The 26,598-nt window shown below is 47.0% G+C and overlaps 2 protein-coding genes and 1 pseudogene across 7 annotated transcripts in view; 1 reads left to right on the top strand and 2 right to left on the bottom strand.

Moving 5' to 3' along the window:
* Positions 1–12,876: 12,876 nt before the first annotated feature.
* LOC146202724 (transcription factor Adf-1-like) lies at positions 12,877–15,653 on the bottom strand. 2 transcript variants are annotated; one of them, XM_084584965.1, is made up of 3 exons: positions 15,253–15,653; positions 14,791–14,961; positions 12,877–14,554 (listed from the first exon to the last, which is right to left on the bottom strand). In XM_084584965.1, the coding sequence occupies exons 1-3, from the start codon at positions 15,395–15,397 to the stop codon at positions 14,517–14,519; spliced, it is 354 nt and encodes a 117-aa protein (XP_084441091.1). In that variant the 5' UTR covers positions 15,398–15,653; the 3' UTR covers positions 12,877–14,516. The 2 variants fall into 2 exon arrangements, with proteins under 2 accessions (XP_084441091.1, XP_084441086.1); XM_084584960.1 differs by having other exon boundaries at positions 12,877–14,961.
* Positions 15,654–21,208: 5,555 nt separating this feature from the next.
* The window catches only part of LOC146202722 (uncharacterized), a 49,995-nt gene continuing 44,605 nt past the window's right edge, over positions 21,209–26,598 (top strand). For all 5 annotated transcript variants that reach the window (XM_084588273.1, XM_084588274.1, XM_084588275.1 and 2 more), the window contains exon 1: positions 21,209–21,339. The gene's annotated coding sequence lies outside the window, so the exon portion shown is untranslated. The remainder of the gene's footprint in view (positions 21,340–26,598) is intronic.
* LOC146202723 (uncharacterized) lies at positions 23,367–26,366 on the bottom strand (annotated as a pseudogene).

Below are 26,598 nucleotides of genomic sequence, written 5' to 3'. Positions count from 1 at the left end.
TTATACGTCTGCAGCCTCTCGTGCATCCCATCGCAATCAGACGGATCTACGGCTGTCCGGAAGTAGAGATCTCGGGCTAGCTCGTGCGCCGCCTCGTTGCCGGGGGCAGATTCGTGCCCGGGGGTCCAAATAATTCGAATCCTTCTTTCAAGTTTTCCTTTCTCTAATAGATAGATAGATGGATTTATTGAAAGGAAAAGGCAGAGAGGTTGGCCCGAATAATTCAAATCTGGCCTGCTACTCTGCACTGGGGAAAGGAAGGAGAGAAGACAGAAGGTCATAATGGGTGACGATGTGGGAGAAGGCATATGAAATATATATACAGACACAGCAGCTTGCTTTACAAACGTGAATCAAGTCCGCTGGCGCTCAAATAACGGCAAAGAGCGCGCACTGCCTGGACGCCCTTCCCCTTGTCCTGCCAAGCGCCCAGCAGCAGTTCCTCCGACAGAGGCCTCATGTCTAAACGCTTCAAGGAAGCAGCTAGCACATTTCTTTCGTTAGCATACTCTGGGCACACCAATAATACATGGTCCACAGTCTCTGGGATGCCACAAGTTGAACATTCCGGTGAGTCCATCTGTCCAATTAAATGTAAGTACTTGCGCGTGAAAGCCACGTTTAAACGAAGTCGATGTATCAAGCATGTCTGATGACGCGGAATATCACGCGGAACAATAAATTTAAATGTTCGATCGAGCCTTCTTAGACGGATGTGTCGGGCGTCTGGTTGAGCCCAGTAAGCTGCTGTAGCAATATTCATATAGCTCTTTAGAAGACACGTCGTATCCGCTCTTGAAAAAGGCACAGCTGTTTGGAAGCCACTGATGAGTGCGCTTTTCGCTTCAACATCGGCCTGCTCATTCCCATGGAGGCCGCAGTGGGCAGGAATCCATTGAAACATTATCATGTGGCCTTGCAGCTGGGCAGATGTGATGAGCTCCATAATGTTTAGTGCCAGGGACTGATAGGCAGTGTGGCGTAAGAAGTTTTCCAAAATTTGTAATGCAGTCTTCGAGTCCGTGAATATACACCATTTTTGAGGTGGTTCCCCACATATATAGCGAATAGATTCCCGAATGGCTACAAGTTCGGCAGCGGTTGATGTAGAGGTATGTCCCAAAAGGAAATGCAGAGTCGTTTTCTGAGCTGGTATGACCACAGCTGCAGCGGATGCCTGTGCTGATACAGATCCATCGGTGTATACGTGAATATAACTGGGATATTCTGACCAAATGTGTGCCAGAGTAAGTTGTTTGAGTCCACTAATTGGTACCATTGATTTCTTTAGTATTCCGGGAACACGAAGGTGCACCAAAGGTTTATCCATTGGCCATGGTGGTTGGGTGAGACGATATGGGAGGGCATATCCTGTCGGTACTTGTGACTGATGGCAGCGGAGTGCACTTGTAAAACTGCAGTCCGGCCTCTCATCCAGAATCTTGCTGAGTGGGTGAAAACGGTGTCTTGTAAGTGCTCGTAAATATACACGAAGTGGTTCCTGTGACAAGTATATGGAAATCAGGCGAGCGTGTGCCTCTTCAACTGTGCCTTTGTTAGAGGTGCATCTGGGCAGTCCAAGGCATATTTTCAGTGCCTGCGCTTACACGCTCTCTAAAGTCCGCAAGCAGGAAATGCTCATACTAGAGAGTACTGGGAGACTGTACCGGATGTAGCCAACAAACAGAGCCTCGTAAGGCCGTATTAAGGAGCGCTCAGTTGGACCCCATTTAATGCCAGCTATGTAACGAAGTACATGGCAAAAATTAAATAGCCTCTTCTTCACCATAGCAATATGTTTCGACCAAGATAGTCGGTGGTCAATAATTACTCCCAAGAATCTGTGCCTGGAGACGTATGGTATTACGACTCCATGAAGGGTAATCAGGTAGCGGCTGACACATTTTCCCGTAAACGCGATCACTGCACACTTTTCTGCCGCTAAAAATAAACCTTGACGCCGTAAGTACATCGATGTTGATGACACAGCTTGTTGCAGTCTCGCACGTAGTTGTGGGCGCGTCGAACCAGAGGCCCGGATGCAGATGTCGTCAGCATATGCACTTATGTGGATGTTAGTTGGCAGTTCACTCACCAGGCCAATTAGCGCAACGTTAAATAAAGTTGGGCTGAGAACTCCTCCCTGTGGAACTCCACGACCGACCTGAAAGTGCGTAGTATCTCCTTCAGGCGTATAGTCATGTAAACAGAGCGGCCGCTGAGATAGCTTACAATCCACAAGTACAGCCGGCCACCAACTCCCACGTCGTCAAGTCCATCAAGAATAGCTTCATGGAGGACGTTGTCGTAAGCTCCCTTTATATCTAAAAATGCAGTAGCTAGTCGACGGTGACGCTTTTCGTGTTCTACTGTCGCCACAAGGTCGATGACGCTGTCAATGGAAGAGCGTCCGCGGCGAAATCCAGTCATCATTACTCTCTAGATACCACTCAAGTCTTGCCAGCACCATGCCCTCCATAACTTTTCCAACACAGCAGCTAGGGCAACTGGCCGGTATGAGGTAAGTTCGAGAGGAGGCTTTCCAGGCTTCAAAAGAGCAACCAGGCGGCTAATTTTCCAGTGCTCAGGAACAGTACTAGAAGCCCATATATCATTGAAATAAATAAGTAGTGCAGTTCTACCATCCTTGCCTAGGTTCGATAAGGTTGAATAAGTAATCCCGTCAGGACCAGGTGCAGATGAATGCCGACAAGAAGCAAGAGCGGCGTCTAATTCAGCTATTGTAAAGGGCACGTCATATTGATCATTCGGCGAAGGTGGTGCAAAAACCTCTGAAATTGGTAACTGTGCCTGGTTTGTGCCCACAACCATTTTACAAAAATCTTCAGCTACGTCAACTTCATTGCGGCATTGGTAAAGGGCCAGGCCACGAAAAGGGTGCCTTTCTCGCGGAGGTGTGCGCAAGCTTCTCGCAACATGCCAGATACGCGACAGGGGCTTACGGGGATCCAGTGATGAGCAGAACTGTCTCCAACGTTGTCGTCCTAACCTCTCCAGGTGACGCAAAACTTGTCGTTTAGCTCGGCGAGAAAGTGCGAGATCTTGCGCGGATTTCGTTCTTCTGTATTTCCTTTCAGCCCGCCGACGGATCGCGCGAAGCCGCTCGAATTCCACGTCGATGCTGGACACTGACACCGGCACACTAACATAGCGAGTGTTCTCACTGAGAGAGGAAGTAATGAGTCTCTCTATTTGAGATGGTGACTGGAGGTCCACGCTGGAAGTCTCCACCGCTGCCCTAAAGGCGGGCCAGTCTGTGTATTGCACACGAGGTGAAGTGGTAGGTGCAAACCACTTGATGCATATGTACGTTGGTATGTGATCACTCCCATGTGTTTCTACATCACTACACCAAGAAACGGAGGGATGGAGGCTTCTGGAAACAAACACCACATCCAAGCAGCTGCTGTAGGTTGTTCCGCGTAGAAACGTCGGTGAGCCGTCGTTTATATTGACGAGATCTTGCGTATCCATAAAGTCTGCCAGGTCTCTTCCTCTATTGCTCATTATTGCACTACCCCACTGAGGGTGGTGAGCATTAAAATTTTGGCTGTCTCTTCGAGATTACCCCTTTTCCAAAGTTCCAGATAGTCGTTTTGCTGTCACTAGTAACTATGCTGGCTTCCGTTCCAACGCAAGCGAGCGCTATCGCAACTTCTTCAACCGTGTTTGCATTTCGGCTTCTAACGGGCGCAGCGGCGGTGGGTACGCCGCGGCCATTGACGACCGCAGCCACCGCTGCCCCCGACTTCACTTTCCCTGCTTTCTTTGCGAGCGTCTCGGCCCTCTTTTGTCTCCTCTCCTTGTTGTACGTAGGGTGCATGTTTTTAGGTGGGGGGGGGGGGGGGGGGGGGGGGGGGGCACTATTATATATATTCGCGACACTTTCGTGGAATGTCTACTTTGTGGCTTGTTCCTCTATCTGACTGCAGTCCCACCCAGCCGAGGATGGTTCTGCCCGTGGTGGTTCTGCTCAATCTTTCTAGTTGCGCCATGCGCACAGCCTCCGCTAGTTCCGTCCAATTGTTGTGCACCCCCATTTCAAGGAGGCGTTCAGTCGAGGTCGAGATGGTTAGTCCCAGAGCCCTCTTCGCGCATCGTCTGATGAGTGCGTCTATTCTCTGCTTTTCGTCTGATCTGATGTTTAGGAATGGTGAGGCGTAACATATGCGGCTAGTGATGTAAGCCTGCATTAGTTTCATGAGGCTTCGTTCCTTAAGGTCCCGACCCTTGAGTGCGATTCTCCTGAATAGACCCGTGACTTTCTTTCAGTTTCTTTACCGTTGTATCGTTGTACCCATCTGCTTGTAGAAACAGCCCCAGGATCCTATAATTTGTTTTACTTTCGGCACTGTTCGGCCGTATACTGTTATGCTGATGTTTATCTGGCGTTTGCACCTGAGCGCCTTGTGGTTGTAGATAAACAGTTCCGATTTTTGGGGAGAGCACGAGAGGCCCCTTTCGACCACGTAGGACACTACGGTGTACGCCGCCGCCTGCAAGCGCTCCTCGATGCTCGCGTCACTCCCTTGGGCGACCCACAGGTTGACGTCGACCGCGTATACGCTGAGTTTCAAGTTTTTCACCTTCCTCAGTTCTGCCGGGAGGTTTCGCATGGCAACATTAAAGAGGAACGGGGACAGCACCGAACCTTGCGGCGTACCCCTGCTTCCTAGTTTGACGGTGGAGGATTCAATGTCCTGAAACTTTATCGTTCTATTTATTTATTTATAAGATACTGCAGGCGAAAGACCCAGGCAGGAAGGGCATACAAGACGTAGAGTATGATGAAATACAAGCACAAGATACATAAACTGGAGCAATGGTACATGATCAGGGCACAAAAGTAAAAAAAAAAAATGATGAACTGATGCGGTGCTACAAAAACAAAAGACATAAGGATAACATCCATCATTTGATATGCAGCACACTGTCAATGGATTCAAGCGAGTGAAGGCAATACTCAGGTAAATCATTCCAGTCATGAACAGTCCGGGGAAAGAGCGAAAATTTGAGTAAGTTTGTCCTAGCAAAATATGGTGTAAGAGAAAGGGAATAGGTACGGCGGGTTATGCGCGTTGCAAGAGGAGACAGATACGGGTTAGGATCAAGAGTAAGTTTGCGGTTTATTAATAAAAATAAAATTTTAAGACGCACAAACTTGCGTCTGGATTGCAGAGTTCTGATACCATCCCCATGCATAAGTTTTGAAACAGAGTCAGTGCGACTGTACTTTGAGAAGACCCCCCCCTTCCCCCCCCCCCCCCCCCCCCAAAACGAACAGATCTTCGCTGAATGTTTTCAAGCGCATCTATATTTTAACTTTGTATGTGGGTCCCAGATGACGCATGCGTACTCGAGTTTGGATCTTATTAAAGCTGTATAAGCTAGTTTTTTAATCTGTGAAGGGACATCTTTAAGCTTATGTCGCAGTACACAAAGCCTGCGAAACGCGGATGAGCAGATGTCGCTAATATGGAATTCCACTTCCAGTTGTTCGTTAGCGTCACACCCAGATACTTAAATTTAGTGACCTCAGTTAACAGCATGCCCTCTCTTCTACCCGACAGGAAGTCTTTTACGTAGTCCGGCCCGCCGATTCTTGGAGGCCAGAAAGAATCGCCTCGTGTTTAACGTTATAGAACGCCTTTGTCATGAGACCTAGTAGTACCCTCGTTTCCTGGTTTCGCTTTCTATGATGTCGTGTTTCAAGCGGAGCATTACGTCCTGTGTGCACAGGCCGGGCCGGAACTTAACCATTTCGTGCGACCAGAGGTTGTTAAGCTCCATAAAACGCGTGTTTGGACTACACGTTCCATCAATTTCCCTATACATGATCTTAGAGAGATTGGTCGTAAGTTCTCTAGTTTCGGGGGTTTGCCTGGCTTCGGTATCAAAATTACGTTTGTTGTCTTCTACTGTTGTGGGAGGCGGCTCTGTCCCATACGACGCTCATGTATTTTGTGAGCGTGCGGACGGAGTTATCGTCCAAATTTCAGAGAACCTTGTTTGTGATTCCGTCTGGGCCGGGAGCCGATTTTGTTTTTAGGCCTAATATTTCGGCGCGAACCTCCGTGATCGGCGCGTCTAGGGCCTCGTTTGAGGGTCCTTCGTAATCCGGCAGGGGGAAGGTTTTTGTGTCGCCTATGTACACGTTAATTAGTTTTGCCATGAGTTCCTCGTCCGTGCCCTCGAACGCGTGTCTGGCTTCCGTCAGTCTTATGCCCGATTAGGTTTTCGAATTGTCAGGATCGAGTAGGTGTCTGAGTAGGCTCCACGTATTGGCAAGGCTCATGTTCCCTTCCATCTCGTCGCACCTACTAAACCAGTTTTGTTTGCAGTTTTAGTACGTAATCTTCAATCTCTTCGTTATATCTTGCTATCATTCGCCTAAGGTTCCTGTTCCATCTTTGCGACTGGAGACGCCTCTCCATGCCGCATTTCGCTTCCCACATATGAAGAAGTTTGCTGTCAACCATCACTGACGCATCGTCCTCTCGTAGGGTAGTAGTTGCTTTCTCTACCTGTTTCTTAAGCGTCTCCGCCCATTTGTTTATGTTTCGGATTTCGTCTCCCGATTCGCTGTTTTCCCTGATTTGCCTAAACCTGTCTCAATTCGTAATTTTGGGCTTTTCGAAGAGATGCGTTTTGACGCCCTTGCTGAGGGTGAGAGCCAGAACAAAGTGATCGCTGCCAAAATTTTGAGCTGTGTTTTTCCCAAGGGTATAGGTTCGGGGTGGTGTCTACACAGATGCTATTTCCCATCCCGGATGGACAGCTAGGGTCTGTTAGGAGGGCGAGACCGAGCTCATGTATGTCCTCCCACAGTTGCCTACCCTTGAGGTCGTGCCTATTGTAGCCCCATTCTTGATGGGCGGCATTGAAGTCTCCTACTATTATAAGGGGATTGTTTCCTGCCGTTTTGATCGCTTTGCGGTAGAGGGCGCGGAAACGTACCTTTCTCTGCTGGGGGGTGCTGTACACGTTTGAGATGAAGAGACCATAGGCTCTTCCTAGCGACCTGCGATATTTTATATTAATACAGCTTCGATGTCCGTCCCTGCGTTTTGTGAGTGCCATGGGGGAAAGGAAAAATGAACAGGCGCAACCGGCCGCGATGGGGGTGTTGTGACGTGATATCCGGTTTTGTCAAAGCTTTATAGAAGCCCGCTAGGTGCGGCGATACTTACTTTCCGCTCATTTCTGTTCATAAAGTGGATTGTTTTGGTCACTTCCAATGCTATAGGTACCATCTGCGCTAGCAGCTGCGGCGACGAAGAGAAGGCTCGCCGAATGGTGGGGTGCAGTTCGCCAGCTGTGATGAAGTTTGGGCCGGGTGTGGGTGCGTGTGTGTGGGTAGGCGCGGTCGTGGGGTGTGACCAGGTGAAGTGCTGCGTGTGAATTTCTTAGTTGATGTGTCTTTCGACAATTGTGTGTGTGCGTGTGTTTTCACTTTTTTTTTTTTTTTTTAGCTGGGACACCAATCTGGTGTCCACCCGTTACAAAGGGACATGGAGGAAGGAAAGAACTTAGGAGAAGCTCTGACGTCATTTTTTTGAAGCCGGCGCGACCACGCCACGAACGGACGCTGCAACGTCTATACTCCTCCTTTACACTCCGCATTTTTTTTATCCGCGACGCTCACGTACCTAGGGCTCTTAGCAACGCTGTTGCTAGTGGCCCGAGTTGTCATAGCAACAGCGTCGCTGTTGCTAATGGCCCGACTTGGCTAACCCTGTCCCCGTTTTGTTCCAAGTTGCGCGACCATGCGATGGGCCTTGGCGATTCCACGCCCTTTTCACGACCGTGGCCGTTTTAAAATTCCTAGGTTTCACAAAAACGACGCTAGATCCCTACCCCCCTTCCCCCCCCCCCCCTCCAGATCTAGGGATAAACCTCTAGAGTTGGCATTACTGCTGACCATTCTTTTGCCCACCGTTACTAGAACAAACTCAATCTCACAGCTCCGCCCGGAGAGGTGTCCCCGGTGGCGGTCGCGTAAACTAACGGCGCTGCAGCACGGCCGGTCTCGAGGGAGAGCGCGCTTCTGCGCACTCCCTCGAGACCGGCCGTAGCTGCAGTTGACTCTTGCTTCTTGTCGGGCGCGTCATATGCTACACACGGCGCGGAAGCATTGAGAGGCGCTGTTACGTGCTGCCGTTGCACTCTACACGGCTGCAGTGCAATTAACACTACATTATGACAGTTTTGGCTTCGAAGACATGCATCACCTCAGAGAACGCGTTTGTGTGATGTGAAATTTAATGCCGCGAAATAAGTGTGACAGCGTTGTCGACTACTTCACCAGAACCTGCGTTCTAGAAACGCTGTGCGCTCTTCGGTTTCATTAAGCGGGAAACGCATGTGAGCGAAAAAGTGAGCGACGCGACAAGGCGGCGCGGCGAAAGCGATCTTGGTTCGCTCCGTCGCCTACTGGGGAAGACGCATGCACGCGACAGCGCGAAACCGACGGCAACGCTGCAACGCGAAACGGCGACAGCGCTCAGTGTTGCTGGCATAGCACACCGCAAATGTATTCGCAAACGTAACAACAGTAAAAACAAACTGCAAGAATTTAAGTATTTTTGCGACGAAATACAAAATAAAATGCATTTACAACATACTTCATTGGCTTTGATATGTTTGACACGCGGTAACTGTGCACTAACAAGTAGTCACGTGACATTGTTTTTTTGGTTGCGTTTTCGTTTTTGCCTTGAAAAAGCGCGCGCGCATTCGCGATCTTTTGCCCGCGCAAAATGGACAGACGCAGGAAGCTCGCAGCACTGCGGTTGCTCTTGATCATGCAAAGAAAGAAGGCTTTTGAGAGGAAATGCTGGGTGCGGCCAGTCTGGCAGCGGCGCGCCGAAGAAAGCGAGTTTTTCACGGCGGTAAGTTGTTTCTGGCGAAGAGGTGAGCGCAGCGCAACTAAATACTTCAAAACGTCCTTGCAGATGAAGGTGATGAAAAACGGAGATCCGTCGCTGTTTCAAAAGTTCTACCGGATGTCACCGGAGGCATTCGACTTTATTCACGAGCTGGTAAAGAGTCGCTTGACAAAAGAGTGGCTCTGCAGAGAGCCCATATCGTCTGGCGAGCGCCTCGCCCTGACGCTGCGGTACGTATAGTTTCAAAAGGTACTCTGTGAACTGCTTTTAAGAATTTCAGTGCCCGACGAGCGGATCTTGTACAGGAGATCTCGTGCGGGAACTTTGTTTACGATCTTCCACTGCGGCTTATTTTCCCTGAGTAGGGCCAATAGTGTGCCTATATCAGTTTATTTTTTTTAGAGGTTCCAAAATATTTTTATATAAAGAAGGCATGCTTAAATTAATACTTTAGACCTGAAGTTGTATCGAGGACTACGGTGGACGCCAGGTTAGAGGCAGAATACTCTAATTAGTTATCTGATTTACAAAATGCGTTTTACAAATTTACAAAAAAAGCCATACGTTTCATTACAAAGGAAAGTTAGTGGCTTCACAGACTGCTTGGATGACGCCCAGCAATCAGAACAAAACGTGTGAGTGTACATGTGTTTAAACTTGCTGAAATGCTTGTGACTGTCCATATTTTCAGATACCTGTCATCAGGAATGCTGATAAAAGATGTTGCAATGGCGTTCAGGGTGGGGATCACTACAGCCAGAGAGGCTATACACCTGACATGCAAGGTGCTCTGGCAGGTGCTGACCCAAATATATATGAAGGTATGCAAACTCTACCCTCGACCATAGGTCAGATATGATACATGTATTTTATTTTTGATTAAGCACTGGTCTTTATATTGCAGCCTCCAACGCAAACGGAGTGGCTCCAAATTTCTTCAGGCTATTGGAGTCGGTGGCAATTCCCCAACTGCCTGGGAGCAGTGGATGGGAAGCATGTTGAGATTAAATGCCCCAAGAATGCAGGCAGCCTGTATTTCAACTACAAGGTATGAAAGCAAAAATATTTAGATGATATGTAGCATTTAAAGGTTATAGCCTATTTGCAGTGGTGCTGTCAAGGCCCAAATTGATGAGCATTGTAGAAAGGGTCATTTATGTCTGCAAAACAATCTCGCACAGAACTAGTGCAAGAAAGTGTGAGACTCTAACAGCTATTTAAAAATTTTTATATATATGTGGAATGAATGCAAAGTGCTTGAGCAGATAAAAATAAGGGTCTTGTTATGGCAAGTCTATTTATAAAGCCGTAGTCTCCATAAAACCAAGAAAGACATCATTCCACCTGCACACAATTTCACAAAGCAGTGAACAGTGCTGCCATATTGGGCAGTGGGCTATGCTCATAGCATAGGAAAAAGTGACAATTGCTCCTCACCTAAACCACCCAGTCGGACTGATTTCTCAGGATCATAAAAAGGTTTACTGGAGAATGTTCATTTATCCTGAGGAAAATGCACGCAAAGGTCATCCTATGCAAACTGTTCACTCCTGTGGTAGCGACACTTCTGGATCCAAGCCTTCACTGTTCATATTTCTACTTGTTTCCAGGGCACCCATTCCATTGTTCTCATGGCAGTTGTGGACAGCCAATACCTATTCCGGCTTGTTGATGTGGGTGCACCTGGGAGGTTCAGTGATGGGGGCATTTTTAAAGACTCCCCCATTGGCCAACGGCTACATGAGGGCAAGCTTGACCTGCCTCATGCAGCCCAGCTGCCAGAGTCAGAAAAGGTCTGCCCTCATGTATTCGTTGGCGATGAGGCCTTCCAGTTGCGCCCAGATTTCATGCGGCCACTGCCAGGGAGCCGCACAGATACTGAAGAAGTGGTGTACAACTATCGCCTCAGCCGTGCAAGGTATGTACAATTTCACTACTTTTAACGGGCTTTTTATGCAGTGTGGTGGTATTCTTTCTTAACTTTGGTCAAGTGAGAACATAATAGGAAACTCAGCTGGTGCTGTTTTGGCTTCATTTTATTGCCAGTTATTACAGACATGCTGGCTTACAATATTTTCAAATTGTTAGAACAACCGTATTGAGGCACAGAATGGTTTTGCTTGTTATTGTTAAAAGGTTTACATTTGCAAGCAAGTTTTTTTTTTCCTTCTCCTCCCCCCCCCCCTCCCCCCACGCACAGAAGGTGTGCAGAAAACACCTTCGGGATCCTGGCTTCCCGGTGGCGCATATTTGAGAGGCGCATAAACTTGGAACCCGAAAATGTGGACAACATAGTGAAAGCCACATGCGTACTGCACAATTTTCTCCGTTTGGAGAACATTACCAGCAGCCATTACTGCCCTCCTGGCTACGCTGACAGCTCTGACCCCTTCGGGAACATCCACGAAGGTTCCTGGAGGGAAGAAGCAAAGTCAGCGATGTTCGAGCTGCAGCGTACGAGGGCACGGAACTGTGTACAAAGTGCCACTGTTGTGCGCAACAAATTCATCAATTTTTTTTGTAATGAGGGTCAAACGCAATGGCAGTGGCGCCTGCCTGGTGTGAGGAAGCCATAAGTGTTTGCACTTATGGCATCCTGAAACACAGGGTGAGGGAAGACTGAGATAAGACAAGCATTGCCTACAGCTGAGTTGCAGTCAGTGCTTGTCTTGTCTCAGTCTTTTCTCTATGTTCGCTGCGCTGTTGTTCCATCATGACCACAAATTTTTGGTTTGGTTTGTGGGGTTTAACGCCCCAAAGCGACTCAGGCTATGAGAGACGCCTTAGCGGAGGAGTACGAAAATTTCGGCCACCCGTTGTTCTTTAATGTGCACTGACATCACACAGCACATGGATGCCTTGCTTATTGCCTCCATAGAAAAGCGGCCACCATGGCCAGGATTCGATCCCACATCCTTGGCCACATCAGTCGAGTGCACCACAACGGCGGGGCACAACAAATTTTTAAGGCGAAAGCCTTTAATCGCCTATAGTCACGGCGTTCTGTCCCACTACAGCTTTCAATCAAGTGATGTTGTCAACTGAAACGCACATAATAATTCTTGTCTACAAGGAATCGAACCTCCATCCCTTGGATCCCCAGCTGAGCACTTTAACAAACTGCGCCACACCCGGGATCATGAAATGCATGTCATAATTCTCCTTGTCTACCTTGAAGATGATAGTAGTGATGACAATGAAGCTGCAATTAGTGATACTGACATGATGACATGATTTTCTATGGGTAGGAAACAAATTCTTTGGAGATCTAGTGGCAGGTCTTTTTTTCAGTGTTCTTCGCTGTATGTCCCATTACTCCGCCTAAACACCCCAAGAAGACGTGACGGTTTCGGGCTTCCTGCATAAAAAGCAATGAACACCACAGGGAATGTACAGTCCCTTTTCCTCCATTCAAGTTTTATCCTTTCGACTGTGATGTTGATGGAATTGCACTGCATATGGAAGGCCTGCATGGCTGCATGACACGCGATGTTGATGCACGGCCGGCACACCATTACTTCCGTGAGTCCATTGCAAGGTTCATGGAAACCTACAAGAATGTGTACCTGGCACCTGAATAGGTATAGATAATTGAACAGCTTGTGCACATGAAGCTTTAAGAGGATTCTTTTTTTTTTCCTTGAATTTATTTTTATTTTGCATGTGAGCCCGGGTATGCAGTGTACATGCTTACCAGTGTGTGTCCTTTTTGTGTTGTGCAAGCTCTTTTGTTTCTCATTTTTTGGCACTGCCATGTCATGTATTCAAGTTCTAAAAATATCCACTGTCGTCACTTTGTAGGAGGTGAGGACTAGCCAAGCTGCTGCAGCTCTTCTGTCCCACCAGTTCCCTATAATGAAAAGAATTAAATGAATTTTTAAGCAGACCTGTTGCTTGTGTTTGTTACTACAACACCAGTCACTATATCCACATTAATAAAATAAGGAAACTGTAAGTACATCTTTTATTGCACAAGAGATGTCTGAGCTCAAAATCATCACTGTGACTCCAAGTGTGACAACATTGACTGAAAATTAAAATGCATAAATATAGGAACTTAGATTATAGGCAAGAAAATTGCAAATATTGCAGCTGCATGCAGTTATCACAGCAACACAGATGTTAAAGGGGATGCCAATTTCACACCTTGTACTGCCCCAGAAATACAGATGCACGAGTTCAAAATCATCTCTGTGACAACATTGACTGAAAATTAAAATGCATAAATATAGGAACTTAGATTATAGGCAAGAAAATTGCAAATATTGCAGCTGCATGCAGTTATCACAGCAACACAGATGTTAAAGGGGATGACAATTTCACACCTTGTACTGCCCAGAAATACAGATGCACGAGTTCAAAATCATCACTGTGACAACATTGACTGAAAATTAAAATGCATAAATATAGGAGCTTAGACTATAGGCAAGAAAATTACAAATATTGCAGCTGCATGCAGTTATCACAGCAACACAGATGTTAAAGGGGATGACAATTTCACACCTTGTACTGCCCAGAAATACAGATGCATGAATTCAAAATCATCACTGTGACTCTAAGTGACAATGTTGACTAAATTAAAATTATAATGATAGGAACTTTGATTATTGGCAAAAAAATTGCAAATATGGCAGCAGCATGCAGTTATCACAGCGGCACAGATGGCTATTTTAAAATAGATAACATGAAACACTGACTATTGCTCACAAGTATGGCTGCTTCTGTGAAGAGTTAAAGCACTGGTGGTTTGATCATGCACAGAAATGTAAACATTTAAATAATGACCTCAAAATGCATGGTATGAAACACTGAGAATTGTGCAGAAGCATAAATGTTTGAGTACAAATATATCACAGGAGTTATACCTCTGTCGCACGAACATTTCTGATCCTCACTGAACTCAATCTGCATTGAGTTGAATGCAGATTGAGTTCAATGAGGATCAAAGTGTTCGTGTAACAGGTGTATGTATATAGTAGTGGTATAGTTGGCTATAACGCATTTAAAAAAAAAATAATGTCATGATTATTGCACGAAGATTCGAGTGATACCACTCATATAATGAAAAGTTAAAATCAAGAAAAAATACGGGCAATATTATTTCATACCCACAAAAAAAAATACAGGAAGTCTTGCCCCCTTTACACAAAAAAGTGAGAAGTCCCTGCACCACCTGGTTATATCCAAGATGAATGAGTTAATTATTCATCCTGTGGAGCACAGGATAAATTACTAACTCATTCATCTTGGATATAACCAGCTACCGTCTGAAAGACCACCAGCTGCATCTCGCTCCACAACCTTTTTGGCACTGTTCTCATTTTTGCCACAAGAAAAGAGCCGAAATGGTCTAATTCATCCGGATTATTTTTTAGAATGTCACCAAGTTTGTCGATTTGGTCATCATATTTATCTTTTTTGCTTTTTTTTTGTGGGGCTCAATGCAGCTGGGTGCTTCAGGCAGAAGCTCAACTCCTGCACTCATTCCTGGAGTTGAGCTTGGTCCAGGGCTTGAAATAGACACAAAATTTCCCCCCCCATACATATCAGCAAAAATCTGCTGAGCATTTTGCGACGGTTCAGGGTCATTCTCTGCGTCCTCGGCCCCTACATTGAAGGGTAGGGGATCCAAGTTGCCTGAGGTTCTGCAGTACGTGATGTAAAAGATGAGTGTAAACTCCACTTGCAAACAGGTAAATGATGCCTTTGCAAGTTTAAATGCACTTCAATACCATGGACAGTCTGATTTATTTAAGATAGTAAACACAAATAGAATTCGTTTGGTACAATTTTTAGCATTGGCAGACTGCAAATACCATTGGTATATTTTTGTGCTGTTAAAGTGAAAAAAATCTGCTGAAATCATGAGAAATTGACTTACGGCCTGCCGAGCATTGTGTCCCGCAGAAGCGCAACCGCTCAAAGTACGGCCAAGTGGTGTCTTCCTGGACGTCGTCCACTCCCGATCCACTTTTCCGTGCACGGATGCGTGCTTTAAAAACACGGCGGAAGGTGTCCCGTAGGTTCTTCCACCTTGCCTTTACTTCGGGAACTGCGAAGGCATAAAGAGCACATGTTTAAACCCGCCACAAGAAAAAAACCTGTACCGTATTTCTGTGAATAGTATAATTCTAGTTCGGCATGCATGCTTTCCTTGTCAGGCAGATCTGCTACGCGGCAGCGCGCATTCTCTAGCGAACGATAACGATCGCTCGACGACAGCTAACACCACATGCATGAAACATAAATGAGCACTTTCACTTCGTAAGCATCCAGTCTGCGTACGGAAGCAGTTAGCAGTCAATGAAACCAACTCAATGAAATTGTTTACAAAACTGCTCACCTGGTGCACCTACGGCGTCTGCTACTCGGCGCCAAGCCGCGTCGGAATGGCCACGATGTTTGTACTGTGCGTGTTGTAGGTCCCAAAGAATGGGCTCGCACTCTACGGCGTCAATGAGGCGCTCATTGAAGTTTTGTTTGGCCATCGTTTTAACGAAGCACGAATACGCGGCGATCACAATGTTATACTTCAAAGAAAGAAAAAAACGCGGGAAAAGACCGGCAGTGACGTACGCTGAGCGTTCATGCTATTGGCTGAACGCGGATACATTTCCGGGCGAACGAGCGAAATTTTCTATTTCGGCAGATCCGAGCGACGAGCCAAGCGACACATGTATTTCTGTTCGCGCGAAGTCTTCGCGCGACGCGTGCCGCCGTCGCGTTCGCGTGAGTTTTCGCGTGCATGCGATTCAGCCTTTACTTTTTATTACGCGATATCGTGGCGCGCAAGTCATTTCGTATTAAATTATGACGTAGCCGTTCACTGCGCAGCGTTCAGCGTTTTGTCGTAATTTTTCGCTTCTTATTTAGCATCCACCTTCTGTTTCAGTTTCAGTCCAATTTGTGACAGGGATTCAAGCCGCCGACATATGTGCCTTCAGTTCTGTGCCGTTCACTGTAAACGTAGGTTGTAGGCCGAGAAGATACTGCGTCTTTACCCTAATATCAAAAACAAGTAGACATACGCTTTGCCAATTACGTACCAGCCTCTATATATAGATGCCTAAAAGTGGCGGAATGAAGAGACGGCGTTAAAGGCGCTATCGTGTCCTCTCTTAAGACAAAGCTTTCTGCTATATTGCTTTTTAACATATCAGACCTCTTCATGCTGGCCTGCATGATTTGCACCGGGGGGCAACGAAGACTATTGAAACGATTATTTGGAAGTCCGTCATTTGTTCGTGTCACTGATGGACTTCCTCGAAATTAAATGGTGGGCACAAGCTCTGCACATAAGAGGTAAATTACTTTGAAGTGAACAATTTCTGATCTGCATTTTGTGGGGCCCTGCACCACGTATCCGTAAGGCCCGTGCGCGCCGCGCATTCGAAGGCCGCGCCACTATCCCAATGCCCCCTGCGCGGTGCCTGTTTCCCTCTCCCCGCTCGTTCGGGAATAACCGGTCCCGCGCGAGGGGGCTATAAAGGAAGCCTCGCGCCGGCGTCGCTCTCTCTTGGTCCCTGCCTCCTCGTTCCTGCTTCGCTCCTGGCGCTCTCCACGGAAGCGGCAGGCTGCAGCCGCCCGGACGACGACCTAGCACCGACTTCGACGATCCCAGTGAGATTAAAGATGTTTGTCATACGGCCCACTGTGTGTTTGTCGTGCGCATCTCTCGGGCAGAGAAATCGCCCACAATTTAGAAAAGGAACTATATTCAAGTACTCTCGTGATAGTTCGTGTAGCAAGGCTCTTTATTTTCTTGCTGGCACATATTTCGAACGCAAAAGGCATTATATACCAAATAGAAAGCACTCTAATAATCGCGCTGCCCCGTGTGTTCCGACAGCAGTGCCAGTAGAGAACATGCAAGATTCCAAGCAGGAGCCTATCAGTGTACATAGCGCGAATCGGACAGCTGAGCTGCCCAAACGAATTTTGATTTGGATCATTTTGAGTTCGTCGCAATACCAGAAATTCGAAGAAAATTTGAGTATTTTCACGACGAGGAAATAGACGAGCCATGAGGGCGAGGAATTTTGCTTGTTGAGAAGACTTGTCATTGAGCGGTTAATTGTCACGGAAACGATATGTTGCGCATAAAGTTCTCATATCATGTGAATTGAGCGTTGATTACAGCTCTTCTGAGGCATGTCAGTGAAGCGAAATTGTGGACGGGGCTTCCAACTAAGAGCTAATGCGAAGAGAGGAGACGTCATAAGAACTGCAGAGAAATTCGACAAGCAAGATGATCACAAAAATTAAAATATCTTCAAAATAACTCAGCATGCGGCATACAAAACGCAGCGAGCCGCAGCAGCTGACAAGAAAAAGGAAAAAGATAATAAATGAATTGTGCCTTTATTTGATTGAAGGGATGATTCTCGGCCGCTTTGGGGTAATTAGGGAGTTAGGAGGGATGGGAGTGTAGCTTATCGCTTCTTCACGGTTCTTCAAGCTGTTTCTCGTTGTTAAAGGATAAGCATCTAAAAAGCTCCGAAGAGGATCTAGTTCGGTTTCTACAAGTAAGACCTTCCAGACTTGCAGTAGCTGTAGGTCAAGCTCCTGCCTGGACTGAGGTATGAAAGCGACTTCGTGACTGCATTTGTGTGAAGCGGGCAAGCGCAAAAGCTTATACGCTTCTGAATGAGCTCAAGATATGCTACCAGCCAAGCACATGAGCTCCTTAATGCATGCATTGAAGTGAATTCGCTGCAAATCACATGCAAAAAAAAAATAATAATAAGGTGGCCAGGGGAAGTTAGGAACGCTAACGCCCATTTAGAGACAAAAAAAGAATTATGCAACCCACTCAAATATTTCCCAAAAGAAGTATAATGTTCTCTTAATTACTTGTAACCTTGCAATGTTTCTCTATATTGATGAAGTCAAGTTCTGGTTGTTTGCTGCATTTCATTAGCATTAGACATTAGTGTTGTTGACAATACTGCATTTTTGCTCATTTTTTCTTGTTGCGCTAATAAATAACAATTAGGCTCATGCAATTCACTTCTAATGCCATTTCCGGAGCTAGATACCTTGAATATTGTGTTTTAAAACTGCACTCCAGTGCTAGTTTGAAATTACATTACCTTCCCGTACAAGCAGTAAAATTATGTCGCTTTTCTTTTTTGGCGAGTGTGAGGAGGAGAATCTCAAGGGCGCGACTTGGTTACTCGCAATATAAGTTTTTTTAATAGACTAATGCTCTTGTTCAGTCGTTCCCTTTCGCAGGGCACACGCCCATTCCTCTTTTAGTAAACTCATCAAATAACTCTTCACAGCTGTCGTTCTTTCAGCCAACAAAGGAATATATATTGTAGGGGTGTGTTTATTCAGTAAACCCAGATGGATCCAGCCGCTCAGGAGGAACTCGCAGCGGAGCGTCAGGCGTGACGAAAGAGCAAGGAAGCGACCAACTTCTTCGTCCTTGAGAGCGGCAGCACGCGACGCATGTCAGTGGTTATAACGATGAAGATTACCACACTACAATATATATATATATATATATATATATATATATATATATATATATATATATACATTGCTATATATACGAGAGTACCGATCCGGAGCTATGCTCCACGTCATACCTCGAAAGTGAGACATTAAGAAAAGCGCTTCTGATTAGGCGACAGTGGAGGTGGTTTATTCGTAATCTGTGTTCACTATATCGTTTGACGCTAGTAGCCAGACTTCATGCACTGCATGAACAGGCTGCCCAGGTTAGCAGATTTCTGCGTGTAATGGAGGCAATCTGCGCCGCGCAGTAGTAAACATGACACCCACTGCGTTACCTTCTAAGGTTAGAGTGCTCCTATGCACTGAAAATTTGACTAATTTGTTTGCATGACAGGATCTAGCTTTGCCCTCAAAGAACATATTTCAAAACACAGGCCAGGGAGTAAAGCAAGAAACAGTGCTTGTGAGCAAGCCGACGACGCTCACACTTGTTTCACAACACCAACAAGTGAATTTCGCATGACACAAACGCGTTCTCCAAGGTAATGCGTCGCTTCGAAGCCAAAGCTGTAGTAATGTAGTTATAATCATACTGCAGCCATGTACAGTGCAATGGTAGCACGTAGAAGCTACGTGTGTGGGGGTTGCTCCATGCTTTCAAGCCGCGTGTAGCAGACGACGCGCCCGGCAAGGAGCAAGCGTAAAGCCCAAGGAGGTTATATAGAACTTCTATATAACCTCCTAGGTAAAGCCCCTTGATACAGTGCTCTAGAATCTTAGAGCACTGTACCCTTGATAATCAAGGGATTTTAAGCAAGAGTTGACTACAGCGCCGCTAGTTCTTGCGACCGCCACCTGGGACACACTCCTCGGCTGGGAGGTATGGGGAGCTGTGAAATTCATGGTGGCGAAACTTCCATAGACCCCATGGTGCAGTGCACTTTGGCATGGAGGGAGTGAGGCACGAGTCTTTTTTTTTAACCGCCACGCCCTGTACGAATGATTCGCATGACGTCACTGTGACGCATGCTTAGCGCGGATTTCGATTTTGTTTTCTTCTCGAAGACACCCGGAGACAAAGACCCTATTGCGAGGTACGGGCTGCGGACTCCGTAAAGGTTTTAAACGGGTCTTTATTTAAATAAAAGCGACCCAAAGAAACTAAGAGGGCCCCGGGCCCTTAAAAGGTAGCGGGCTCCCCGAGCAGCCGTTCTCGTCTGCTGCTGGCCGCACTCCGCACAACGTGGTCACGTGACCCAGCCGCGGTTCCCGGAAGCGATGGTCCGTGGGTGGCCGAGCCGGGGCCACCCCAGAGTTCCAATGCGGGGAGAAGGGAAGGTGACGGTCGCTCTTCGCGACCCTCATAAACATGTCAAGTCCGAGCAGGACGCTTTCCTTCCTAATGAGAGCACCGCGCCCTCGCTGGCACCCCGTGGCGCGGAGGGTCTGCTGGCGCGCTCACAGCACAATGTTCAAGTATTCGAGTGTTCACAGCCACCAGCTACTCGAAACGTAACAACCCCCTCATCACCTACAAGGAGCTCTCTGAGACTCCCAGACTTAACAGAAGGATCTATCCACCACCAGATAGGTCCCTAATACCCTCAGAATGCAGGGCCTGGCGAAATATTCAGGCCAATCTTTTCTTTACTCGCGTTACTCTGTATAATGAGTTGACAGGGGACCCTGAGGCTTGCAATCTCTGCAACGTACCTCTGAGTCAAAATCACCTAATCTGTCAATGCCCCGATTCTCCGGGAGCTAAAGAAACTGATCCCCTTGATCAAATTACCTGGAAGTCCTACATCCGCAGCCCAAATGTGGATGAACAAAAGATCGTCCTACGCCTGTCGGTGGAGGCTTACTCCAAAACCTCTGCGGCCACGGCGCAGGAGAGCTGGCAAGGAGACCCTCCCCCTGGCTGATCCCCTGCCCCGAACTCCATGTCGGCGTAAATGAAGTCTTCTCACTCACGAAAGACAAGGCCAACGGCAACGAAGACTGAACGATGCTCGGCCAAGTCGGCGAAAAATTGGCCCCGTAGGTGTTGTGGAAATTTAGTTTCGCAGAAAATTTGACAGCCAATTTAAGGCAAATTTTGGTGTTGAAAGATCAATTCTTAGCCGACTTGGTCAAGCATGGCAATGAAGGGAAATTATGCATGCACGCTTTCAACTCAGAGATAATACGAATAGAAGAGACATACGAAGTGCAGAGAAATTCGACAAGCAAGATGATCACAAAAATTTAAGCATCTTCAAAAATAACTATAAGTATGCGGTGTAGAAAACGCAGCGAGCTGCGGCAGCTGACAAGAAAAAAGATGAATGAATTGTGCCTTTATTTGATTGAAGGGATGATTCTCGGCCGCTTTGGGGTAATTAGGGAGTTAGGAGGGATGGGAGTGTAGCTTATCACTTCTTCACGGTTCTTCAAGCTGTTTCTCGTTGTTAAAAGATAAGCATCTAAAAAGCTCAGAAGAGGATCTAGATCGGCTTCTAAAAGCTAGGCCTTCCAGACTTGCAATGGCTGGTAGGTAAAGCTCCTGCCTGGACTGAGGTATGAAAGCGGCTTCGTGACTGCATTTGTGTGAAGCGGGCAAGCGCAAAAGCTTATAAGCTTCTGAATGAGCTCAAGATATGCTACCAACCACGTTGGACAGAGAAGGCTGACGAAGAAACGAAGACGAAGGAGTGAGGGCGCGACGCGAGCCTACGGCTTTCTTCGCTTCAACGCGTCATATGATTGGTCGGCTGCCGCTTAGCGCACTTAGCGGCGCTTGATAGGCTGCGTGGTCACGTGGTGTCCATTCATAAGACGCGTGCGCCGCGGCTAGTAACGGCATTGTTGACCGCGTGACCGCGCGACCGGACCTCTCGAGACCTTGTTCTACGTAGGCTTTCAGAACCTAGTCACCGTTCTTCTACTTCGAGAAAGCCCGATTTCTGCCATCGACCCCTAGGACCGGGTGAGTTATTTCCCATTCATCCGCCAAGCTTGTGCTTTCCCTCCGGAGTGTTATGAAACGTGGCCGCGCTGAGCGGCGCATTCGGAAAGCAAAGAAAACCGCTTGGCCGCCTAGCCAGGGCCCTGCTTCCTTGCTGCTCTCGCCTGTGGCTGCCTTTGTCGTCTGATACATACTTTATTGGACGAGAGCCGTGCATGAGCGCCTCAAGCTCGTATTTAAGTCTTTGCTACCGCGGTGGAATGAGGTCTCTTCGATTTGGCTTGCACTGGCTGCACTAGAATCTCTTTCTCTATGGCACTAGTTCCGAAACGTGCTGCAGCGGTGCCAAGTGGTCATGTGACATGTAGCGCCAGTTCAGCTAGTGCAGATACAGCCCGGACACTAGCGCGCACTGACGACTGGCAAAACGAGGACGCAAGTGCAGGCCTAGCAGCCGCCTAGCTCGGCGAGTCGGCGCGCCCATTGAGTGTTCTGCGCTACATGACCGTGCAATGGCACTCTACGAAGCTGCAATGGAGCTGTTGTACGCGACCGAAGGCGTGATTGTTGCGCCATGCGTGTTATGTGGTGGGGCCTTTCCAGGCCAATGCGACTGTGTGGAACTGAGCTCCTCGTCAGAGGAGGGGGCAGATGCCCCGTGACCGTAACCGCCTTCCTGGCGCGTTGCGGCCCTTGTCCGGGTAGGACCTTCGCCCCAAAACAAAAAACTCTCCCCCCCATTCTTGGAGGGGGAGGGGGCCTTGCCGGGGGCGTCGGATGAATGATGATGGGCTGATGGATTATGTGCGATCCTGGGACGCGGCACCCTCGGGTGCCAAGTCCCCTTCCTATCTGACAACGGCAAGCTGTTGGACTCTGAAAGTGACGATGACTTCGATTTCAGTGACTCAGAGGAAGAACTGGACGACGTGTGCATCTTGATTACCTGCGCACTGGTGCGTGAAAATGCCAATCGTATTCCTGGATATGAGAATGTGGTAAGGAGGTACCACGAGTACGAATTTAAGAGATTGTTCAGACTGTCCAGAGAGACATTTGACTGGTTGAGTAGTAGATTCAAAGCTTCAGCCTTCCATCCAAAAGCGGTTCAATGGCGTTGTCAGATATCTGCCGAAAAGGCATGCTTAATTGCACTAGCGTACATCGGCTCGCAGATCTCTATGTACGCTATTGGAGACAAGTTTGATGTCGCCGAATCGTCGGTGCATGCTTGTGTGACTACTTTCTGCATGCGATTAGCGGAGAAGTCATATGCTGGCCTAGTAACGCAGAAATGACTCGTATCAAGGCTGGTTTCCTCGCGAAGAGCGGTGGCAAGGGTCCAAGGAATGCTATCGGATGCATAGACGGGTCGCATATACAGATACCCCAAGTGAATCGGCACAGTCCTACTTCAACAGAAAAAAGTGGCCGTCAATCATTCTGCAAGGAATATGCGATGACAGGAACAAGTTCCTAAGCGTATTCATCGGATTTCCCGGATCGGTGCACGACGCCCGCGCCTTGAGAGAGAGCCCATTCTTCACACGTGGAGCTTTGGATTGCGAGGACAATTACATACTCGGGGACAGCGCGTACCCCTTGATGCCATGGCTCATGACCCCGTTCAGGGATAACGAAAGCACTTTTCCTGTTTGGAAAAAGAACTTTAACAAGAGACACAGTCAGCAAAGAGTGGCAATTGAAAACACTTTTGGACTGCACAAACAGCGCTTCAGGCGGCTGTACCTTGTTTATGCAAAAAGTGTTCCAGTGCTGCTACATAGTTATGGGTGCGTGCATGCTGCACAACCTGTGTAATGATGAACGGGTATTCTGCCCGACTTGACGTCTTTGCAACAAGAAGATGTGGGTAACGACAACAGTGAAGGTGCTTTTGGCAGGAATGCTCCAGGTTACAGCCAGAGCCTGCGAGAATTCATCGCCAAGGAGCAGTGTTAGAAGCATACCTTGGCCCTGTGAATGCACACTAGTGCTCCACACAGAAGCCATGGTTTCACTGAAAATAAATGCAACATGCTGTGCTTATAAAATAGTTTTATTTGTTTCCTTGTTTTTCGAGGATATTCATGAGGCGGTCAAACCACTCCATCCGATCATTGTGCCTTTCCTGTTTGGCTTGCTCCCACTTCTCCCTCGCTTTCAATTCTTCCTTTCTTGACTCTTCTCGACGGTCCTTTTTTTGCTGAAGTTGTTGTAGAGCATCCAAGAGGGGTGTCAGTTGCGACTTGCTGCGCCGTTTTCGCTTTGGTGTGGCATCATTCTCTACTGGTACTGGCACGTTTTCTTTTTCGACAGGTGCTTCTGCAGTGCTTGTCCTATAAAGCATGCACATAAAAAGGCCACATCAGTTAACGTTTTGTAGAAAATGTGTAATTTTCACTTACTCTGCACTTCCACTGGGCAGAATTACTCTCCCGGGTTCGAGGAGCAACCTCGGGTTCACACTATGTTCTTTCTCGAGAACTGCAGCGAGTTCTCTGCGTGATATACAATTGCCTGGGATGATGCTACAATCTTAGCTAAAGAAAAGAATCTGACAACGCGGTAGCTGCTTGAGTCATCTTGCATCCAGACGACAACCAGAGTCGTGAATCGCACAACAGGAAACATGCCATTAATCTATTCACAATCATTACGTCACCAGCTTCGCCTTTAAATTTCCATTCCCTCGCCTTGTCCGCCTCATTGTGATCAAGGAACCCGTAAGGGTTCCGAAACGTCTTTTTTCATGTTGACTTGGTCAGTGACTGCAACTCTTTTTACTCAACTACCATGCCTGACCAGACGAAACCTTCGTCGAACCCTTGACTAATTGATCAGTACCACTGCACAGCTCCAGGAACAACAGCAACTTACCCTTCATGCTTGCAGGTTGCCCGATGGCGCCCGGAAGAGCCATTGTTTTTCTGTTTTTTTATATGCTCGGTCAAGAGACTTTCATTTGTTCTCTACTTGAACTGGCGTTAGTGAACATTGGAACTCAGTATTTATGAGTTCTGTTAGCTTCTGCCACAGCAGCTTTCTTGTGCTAAACAAAATAGATAATAGCAACATTACAGTGTGTCATGTAATTACTTTTTTTTCCAGAAGAGCACCTGAAATACCTTGCATGCAGCCGTTGCAAAGTTGTTTTTTTCTTACAGCACACTAATACAAATAGGTATTATTTATTAGAACATGCATTCACACCTTAGCTGCCATGCATTTGAAGCAAACTGTATGGGCTTAAATCTGAGGTAATGTTCAGTATAGTGCACACTGCGAGGGATGCTTTGAAACATTACTGGAACTATAAACCACAAAGACAATATATTTATATGTATATAGTACACTGTAATACACATAGGTATTATTTACTAGAGCATGAATTCACACCTTTGCTGCCATGCATTTGAAGCAAACTGTATGGGCTTAAATCTGAGGTAATGTTCAGTATAGTGCACACTGCGAGGGATGCTTTGAAACATTACTGGAACTATAAACCACAAAGACAATATATTTATATGTATATAGTACACTGTAATACACATAGGCATTATTTACTAGAGCATGCATTCACACCTTAGCTGCCATGCATTTGAAGCAAACTGTATGGGCTTAAATCTGAGGTAATGTTCAGTATAGTGCACACTGCGAGGGATGCTTTGAAACATTACTGGAACTATAAACCACAAAGACAATATATTTATATGTATATAGTACACTGTAATACACATAGGTATTATTACTAGAGCATGCATTCACACCTTTGCTGCCATGCATTTGAAGCAAACTGTATGGGCTTAAATCTGATGTAATATTCAGTATAAGTGCACACTGCGAGGGATTCTTTGGAACATTACTGGAACTATAAACCACAAAGACAGTATACTTATATGTATATAGTACACTGTAATACACACAGGTATTATTTACTAGAGCATGCATTCACACCTTAGCTGCCGTGCATTTGAAGCAAAGTGTATGGGCTTAAATCTGATGTAATATTCAGTATACGTGCACACTGCGAGGGATTCTATATTATATATATATATATATTGTCTCTGTGGTTTACAGTTCCAGTATTGTTCCAAACAATCCCTCGCAGTGTGCACTTATACTGAATATTACATCAGATTTAAGCCCATACAGTTTGCTTCAGATGCATGGCAGCTAAGGTGTGAATGCATGTTCATAATACCTGTTCGTATTACAGCGTGCTGCAGTAAAAAAAAAAAAGAAAAAACTTAATATACATAAAATATGTCAAGTTATGACGCACAACACTTCAGAGACAAAGACAACGTACCGGAGTGCTCTTGTTTTGCCCACTAAATCTTTCATTTCGGAATACTTCGAAATAAAAAATTTAGTCTTCCAGGCACCCCAGAGCTCTGCTGCTTCGTCTACAGAAGCGAGTGCCTTTTCCAGATCAGGGATGGCATAAAAGTCTGCACTGCCTGTATCGCCAGCTGCATCATCGACGTTGGCGGGAGCCGGCGGCGGCGATGGTACCGGAGGGGTAGGAGGGGGCACGGCTTGCCGGGGTCCTCGAACCGCACCGACACACGCTGACCGTCTGCAGAGGCAAAGACGGTTACTTAAAATATTTGCACAGCATAGCGCGATGCCAAAGAAGAAAAACTCTGCTCTAAAGCACCCACGGCTACTTGCGGCCGCGACTGACAAAAGACGGGACTAGGCTCGCGCTTGTCATGCAAGTTGCCATGCATATGTGTCTATTTGTATGTCTTCTCCCCACATCGTCACCTATCATGATTATCTTCTCCTGAACGTTCACTTCCCGAGTGGAGAGTAGCAGGCCAACCTCTATCTGCCTTTCCAATCAATAAATTCGCCAGCCACGTGCTTAACGCCATCATGCAGCATTACTTACCTATTGCTTCGTAAATGTACCCATTTTCATCGGTCATGGCTGACCCGTTGGGTCCAAAAAGCAGGCGAACTTCTTTTCTCATGCCGTTAACATGAACATGGAGCGTCGTCTGCTCCGCGCTGGGTGGAACGCGCGCCACGCCAGCCATGCTGCACTAATCTCAGCACTACCTTCCGTACAAGTGCAAGGTGTCCGAGAACTCGTGCGGAACTAGGCTTGCACCTTGACAAAACGAGAAGAGTGCAGAGGGCGCGCGTCACTGCAAAAACGAGGACGACAGTGCTGCACCATTGAACTAGTGCAGGTGGTGCAGCCAAATCGAAGAGACCAGCATTCCGCTCATTGTTTCGGTTTGCTCTGAGCTGACGTTGCAGTGGCGA

Source organism: Amblyomma maculatum, chromosome 1, assembly GCF_055883805.1.
Source record: "Amblyomma maculatum isolate TAMU_Amacu chromosome 1, ASM5588380v1, whole genome shotgun sequence".
Lineage (NCBI taxonomy): Eukaryota > Metazoa > Arthropoda > Arachnida > Ixodida > Ixodidae > Amblyomma > Amblyomma maculatum.
Note: the sequence above shows the minus strand (reverse complement) of the source record. Positions and strands in the feature narration are given on the sequence as shown.

What these genes read in the sequence shown, in the direction of transcription:
- LOC146202724 (XM_084584960.1), bottom strand. Translation starts at nt 15,397, where the DNA reads ATGGCCAAACAAAACTTCAATGAGCGCCTCATTGACGCCGTAGAGTGC. An exon ending in AGACGCCGTAGGTGCACCAG is followed by an intron (nt 14,962 to 15,252) that starts GTGAGCAGTTTT and finishes ATGCCTTCGCAG; the next exon opens with TTCCCGAAGTAAAGGCAAGG.